The sequence below is a fragment of the Heptranchias perlo genome, chromosome 17 (assembly GCF_035084215.1).
Source record: "Heptranchias perlo isolate sHepPer1 chromosome 17, sHepPer1.hap1, whole genome shotgun sequence".
Taxonomy (NCBI): Eukaryota; Metazoa; Chordata; class Chondrichthyes; order Hexanchiformes; family Hexanchidae; genus Heptranchias; species Heptranchias perlo.
In genome coordinates, this window is record NC_090341.1 from 15,876,385 (window position 1) to 15,883,271 (window position 6,887).

General features: G+C 41.8%; 1 protein-coding gene across 1 annotated transcript in view; it reads left to right on the top strand.

The window, feature by feature from the left end:
* LOC137334385 (5'-nucleotidase domain-containing protein 2-like) overlaps positions 1–6,602 on the top strand; it is a 63,725-nt gene extending 57,123 nt beyond the window's left edge. The window contains exons 12-14 of the mRNA XM_067999101.1: positions 57–197; positions 1,976–2,040; positions 5,656–6,602. Coding sequence (XP_067855202.1) covers positions 57–197; positions 1,976–2,040; positions 5,656–5,917 — 468 coding nt within the window. The 3' untranslated portion in view covers positions 5,918–6,602. The remainder of the gene's footprint in view (positions 1–56; positions 198–1,975; positions 2,041–5,655) is intronic.
* Positions 6,603–6,887: the final 285 nt, after the last annotated feature.

The window sequence follows — 6,887 nt, forward strand, 5'->3', positions numbered from 1 at the left end:
TGAACCAATTGTAAGTTATAGAGGTTTATAGAGCATTTATCTTTTATCATCAATAGGACCTAATGCTCCGCCATGGCTGGAGGACAGGAGCGATTGTACCAGAACTGGATACAGAAATCAGCATCATTAACACTGAGCAGTTTACACATGGGCTGACCTGGCTGCAGGCCCTAACAGGACTTCTGGAGAGGCTGCAGGTAATGGCAGTACTGTCACAGTATGTATCCTGGTTCAAACGAATGTTACTGATTTATAAGCTTATCACATTCTGAGAAATAACTTAATCCCCTTCAGAGAATTATGCTCAAAGCTTTCAGGCTTTATACCTCCCCTTATACTGTGAAATTCATGTTATTCCCACTGTTCTTGGTGATGGATTAAATGACACCCATTCTCCTCACATTATCTGTTTAGTGGGATTCAATGGAGCACATCATGAAAAGAGGAGAGCAGTACCATTTTGGTACCAAAGTTTCAATGTGTAAGGCAAAGATTTTAAGCTCCAGTGCTGGGTTTTAAGAAGCAATGGTTAAGCGGGCCAGAACACTCCAGAACAATGCTCTGATTCTTGAACAAAAGCAGCCTTCGAGCCTACAGAGCCACTTTAGTCTGAGAACTGCACTGGTGTTCTAGAATATTCTGATCCACTTTATCCACTGTTAGGCCCACTAACAGTCTGAAGTTAAAACTGTTAGTTGGAACTTAAGGTATTGGATGAGACCGATGGTGAATAGGGCATTTTGCAACTTGATGTACAATGATAGGATCAGAATTTGCACAGTCTCTGCTCTCCTTGTCTAAGTTGTTATCAGACTCAATGGGGTAAATTTTAACCACCAACAACGGGTGGGTTGGGGGCAGGTGGGAGGTTAAATTAACAGCTTTTTGGAGCGGGGCGGCACCCCGACACCAACTCGCCCACTTCTCGGTTTAACCCAGGCAGATTTGGATGTGGGTGAACCGCAGACACCAGGAAGTCCCGCCCCCACTTAAAGTTAGCGGGCCATTGCTTAAAGGGGCAATGTACCTCATTGAAATACTTGAGGTACTTAATATTTTGTGTATTGGAAAACTAAAATGAATTTAACCTTACCTGGTCGGGTTTCCCATCGCTTCCGATTCACGTCAGGTGAAAGCAGTTGGGAAGGGCCGGATCCATGAGGTGAGTGCTTTTATTGAACTGCTTGTGGGCCCTGGGGAGAAGGAGTGCTTCATTCAGGCTTACCTGGCTGACAGGAACCCAGCTTACCTGGCTGACAGGAACCCCGTGATCGGCCACCTCCGACTCTTCACCCGACCTCCAGAGACCTCCAATCTTTTGCCTGGCCTCCCAATCTTCTTCCCGGTCCCCCGATTTCCTCCCTGGACCAAGATCCCTCTCTCTGATCCCCAGCTGCGGCCTGCTGCCACAGGCCTTCCTGCCTGACAGCCAGCCAGTCTTTCAATCAGGCTAGCTGCCGGGCACGAAACCCGGAAGTAAAATTTATTGGCTGATCGCGACCCACCAACTTACCTTCCGGGTTTCGCACACTAAAATTTTAGCCCCCGCTCCATTCCCGGCTGGAAATAAAAATTCTGCCCCATAATTGTGTTTCAAATTTGAACACAGTGCTGGCAAACTGTTACCCTGTGCACAGTTGTCACCTAATTCAAATTTTCTTTAGCACTAAATACCTACTTTTCTGTATTACCTATGTTGCTTAATTTAATTTATTGGATGATTAAATTGCTTAGTGCAGAAAATGATTTTAGACTGTATTCCTAAGTAGTGTAAATTACTGTTGCCTTCCCACATGAATATATTTTCAGTCACTGTTCTGAGCAGAGTTTCTGTGGTAATGGGATAATGCTGCTTGATCAGTATGGCGACTGAAATATTTACTGAACAGTAAATTTGAAAAGTCTTAAAATTATTTCATAAAATGATTTCACATACTTCTGTGGGGCATTATATCACAATATATTGTGTCTACAGGTATACCAGGATGCTGAATCTAAGCAAGTGCTCAACGAATGGGTCAAGGAGAGACAAGAATTAATGTAAAGTATATTTTTATTTTGCTATAATACTGTAAAAATTATAATGAGCAGAGTGTATTGCATGAGGGAAGAAAAAGATTCACGTGGCTCTCTAAGAGTAAAAATAGTGCATTAAATGACACTGAGGCAACATTAAGAATTCTGCAAACAGAACTACTTTGCTGTGTCATCTGACAGAGGATGTGTTGAGGGGAAAGTCCCCATCGATAAAGTGCTAGCAAACTTGTGGATGAAAATAAGCAAAAATTCTACAATTCTAAAGAGGGTGCAGGAACAGAGAGACCTGGGGTATATGTGCACAAGTCGTTGAAGGTGGCAGGGCAGGTTGAGAAAGCGGTTAAAAAAGCATATGGGATCCTGGGGTTTATAAATAGAGGCATCGAGTACAAAAGCGAGGAAGTTATGATGAACCTTTATAAAACACTGGTTCGGCCACAACTGGAGTATTGTGTCCAATTCTGGGCACCGCTCTTTAGGAAGGATGTGAAGGCCTTGTAGAAGGTGCAGAAAAGATTTACTAGAACGGTTCCAGGGATGAAGGACTTCAGTTACGGTGGATAGGCTGGAGAAGCTAGAATTGTTCTCCTTGGAGCAGAGAAGGTTGAGAGGAGATTTGATAGAAGTGTTCAAAATTATGAGTGGTCTGGACAGAGTAGATAGAGAGAAACTGTTCCCATTGGCAGAAAGGTCAAAAACCAGAGGACACAGATTTAAGGTGATTGGCAAAAGAACCAAAGGCAACATAAGGAAGATCTTTTTTACGCAGCGAGTGGTTATGATCAGGAATGCACTGCCTGAGGGGGTGGCGGAGGCAGATTTAATCATGGCTTTCAAAAGGGAATTGGATAAGTACTTGAAGGGAAAAAATTTGCCGGGCTACGGGGAAAGGGCGGGGGAATGGGACTAGCTGAATTGCTCTTGCAGAGAGCCGGCACGGGCTCGACGGGCCGAATGGCCTCCTTCCGTGCTGTAGCCATTTTATGTTTCTATTCAGAATGAGACCAAGTCAGTGCAACAGAACAGGAAACTCTTATTGTGTGTGGCTAATTTTGGTGTTTGGTGTTACATCACAGTATGATTAGCGCTCACAGCGAGCTCCCAGTCTGTTTGGGACAGGGGCTATTGGGGAAGCCAGTGAATGGGGAGGGAGTGAGGAGAGTTCCACTGTCACAGTGAATGAGAATCATATGACTGCAGTTTCAGGTAGCGAATTATACTTTTTGTGGGGGGGAGGGGAGAAAGGGAGAGAAGGTGAAAGGAATAAAGAAAAAGTAATTTTAAACTAGTGCAGCAGAAGATTCCCGAATTACTAAATCAATAACCTTAAGAATTCCCAAATTTACAAGACATTCTTGACTCCCATGTGTTCACTACATAGTGAAGCTAGGATATTTTACTAAATATCTGCTTAAAATTTTAGCTAGTTTGCCAGTAAATGAATTCATCTGCTTTGCTGCCATTCTAGTTTGAAGTGGTAATGTTCATAGAGCCACATCTCTCTCTCAACAGGGGTGGTTGGTTAATTTTTAACTAGTCCCAGCGCTGCCAATCTGAAATCAGTTGTATTGCCCAAAATTACTGACTTGGCTGAGGTACCTTACTGAGCATAGACCAGAAATCAAACCTAAGACCATACTGGCCTTATGTATCATTATCAGTCTGTTTACCTACTGAGAATTGGGGAGCTTTTTTTACTTTGTATTTTCAGCAGTGTAGTCATCTGACTCAGCACAGACTGTCAATCAAACCTCCCTGATCTGTATGGCTCAGAGATGTAACTTTACCTCCCAACCATCAGGATGTGTTTGCCATTGTTTTCTAGGTTCATATGTCAGCAGATTGGCTGTAAAAAGCACCAAGAGTTAGAGGCCATTTTTCTCCTCTAAACTTTCATCTTTAAAAAAATACTTGAAGTTCAGTGCAGAAGAAAGATCACCCGTTCCCTCAATTCTGTTGAGAGCAGAGGTTCAGTAATGACCTCTGAAGTAACATTGGTGGCAGAGCTGTTTCCAGGAAAATATAGAACTTGCATTTATATAGCATCTTGCACAACCTCAGTTCGTCCCAAAGCGCTTTACAGCCAAAATACTTTTGAAGTGTAGTCACTGTTGTAATGTAGGAAACGCAGCAGCCAATTTGCACACCGCAAAGTTCCACAAACAGCAATGTGATAATGACCAGATAATCTGTTTTAGTGATGTTGGTTGAGGGATAAATATTGGCCAGGACACCAGGAAGAACTCTGCTGCTTGAAATAGTGCTGTGTCGTCGGAGGTGCCGTCTTTCGGATGAGACGTTAAACCAAGGTCCTGTCTTCCCTCTCAGCTGGATGTAAAAGATCCCTTGGCATTTTGCGCAGTAGAGCACGGGAGTTCTCCCAGTGTCCAGGTCAACATTTACCCCTTAACCTAACATCATTAAAACAGATCTTCTGTACATTTATCTCGTTGCTATTTGTGGCATCTTGCTGTGCACAAATTGGCTGCCACATTTCCCTACATTACAACAGTGACTACACTTCAAAAAGTAATTCATTGGCTGTAAAGTGCCTTGTGATGTCCTGAGGTTTCGAACGGTTCTATGTAAATGAAGTTTTTTCTTTCTTTACTTCAGTAAATTAACGTAGCATTTGTGGAAAATGTTAAAATGTTACTAAGCTTTACACAAAAGAAAATATGTTTCAAGAGCGTTGAAACTGCTTTTACAGTGCAGCCTGTGAGCAGGAGGGTGAAATAACTGAGCCACTCTGTTGCATTTAATACTGTCATGTGCAACCAGTCAGTGCTGTAACAAGGCTGACTGAGACCTTGGCCAGGGTGCACGATGTAAACATCATGACATCATCACTGACACACCTTACAGGTTCCTATTTATGCAGGTTGAATTGCATGTGCAGCTTGAGGCTTTAGATATTCCCCCATGATGCATACTGTGACCCCTGAAGAGTGAAATGCCACTTTAAATGAAAAATGAGACTCACTGTTTTTCTCTGTAATTAATGACACACCAACAAAATTGCACATCTGAAAGCCATACTCCTGGAATTTCTTTATTGGTTTGTTAATTACAAAGCAAACAAAGCATTCTCTCATTTATGGAGGCATGTTATTCCATATTGGCCTAAATTGATGTAATAATTATGTCTGTTAAAACCAATACATCCATATATTGAAGATTGCAGATGGCAAATTAAAGTAATAAATTGTGGGTTATACCTAGTGGATATCACTGATAGAATTAAGACAGATGCCTCAAGGCCACCTTCCTAATCAAGAACATTCTTTTTTAAATGAGGGGTGGGTGGGAAAGAGACAGCAATGAAAGAAAAGTAATAAAAACAGAAAATGCTGGAAACACCCAGCACGTCAGGCAGCATCTATGAAGAGAGAGACTGAGTTAAGTGGATGACCTTCCAAAAGTTCTGATGAATTGTCATCGACTTGAAATGTTAACTCTGTTTCTCTCTCCCCACAGATGCTGCCTGACTTGCTAGGTGTTTTCAGCATTTTCTGTTTTTATTTCATATTTCCAGCATCCGCAGTATTTTGATTTTGTTCAAAAGAAAAGTCATGTCGGGAGAGCCTGATGCATGTTGTTTTTTCAATCTTATTTTAGGTCTGTGACAAAGAACTTATTCAACCCACAGTTTGGGAGCATCTTCAGGACCTATCACAACCCCACTTACTTTTCCCGAAGGTTGTGCAGATTCTCTGACATCTACATGTCATCCATCAGCTGCCTACTGAACTATGACACCACCTACACCTTCTATCCCAGGCGGACTCCTTTGCAACACGAAGCCCCACTCTGGATGGACCAGCTCTGCACCGGCTGCATGAAGACTCCTTTTCTAGAAGAGATGGCACACATACGATAAACTCAATTAGGACTTGACTGCAGATTTGTTTAAAGGAGCATTTCATCCCTACAGTGAGATAGAGGTTATCCCATAGGAGTAAACCCTGTGGCATGTTCTTTTTGAAGAGGTGTGAATTGAGCGTTTAAATGAACTGATGATGGTAGGCAATCTGGTTGAGTTTTAAATGATCATGTTTTAAATAGTAATGACTATGTTGTTAACCCTTCCTGGACCAGGCCCTTTTCCTTCATAGTGCTTTCCAGTTGATGTCACTGATGGCTGTGGTCTTGCTCCTTTTTTAAAATTATAGTCCACTTTGTGTTAGCTCCAAAGGTTTTATGATGTCACTGAAAACAGTGCAAGGTCTGGACAGATGGACATTATATGTGCCCATTGGTCCACATTATCAGCCATTTAATGGATTCTAGAGTTTTCAGATGGTTGCAGACCTGGCCAATTTTGCATTCACATGTTACAATTGACTGATGTGAATCCTACCACTTTCTTTCATTTAACAATATGATACTGAAAGTGTAGCATCACATTTGGGCTTTTAATCTCTAAACAATGCTCATTCATCCAAGGGTTAAGATAAGAGACAGAGCTGTTTATATCTGTGTCCCTCATCATTAACCCTACTTGTAAATGAGAACCGCAAAGTACACGTAAAAGCAGAAACCGTAATTAAAATGCCTCTGCAGTACGATTGATGAATATTCTTTTTGAAACGTTTTGATAAGTTGTGCTCGTTAAGGGGAAGAATAATCTTAATGTGTTAGACCAGTTATATTTATAGATGATTTCTATACAAGGGTGTTTAACTGGGAACAGCTTAAAAGCATTTTGGAAATGCTTGAGTCTGGTGTTACTTCAAACATCAGCAGCTGTTTTAGGTGCTTAAAAGTTACTGAAGAAAAATGTTTTCCACCATGTGATCTAGGCCAGCAGGCCAGCTTCTGCTTTCCAATACCCCCTAGGATACAGTAAT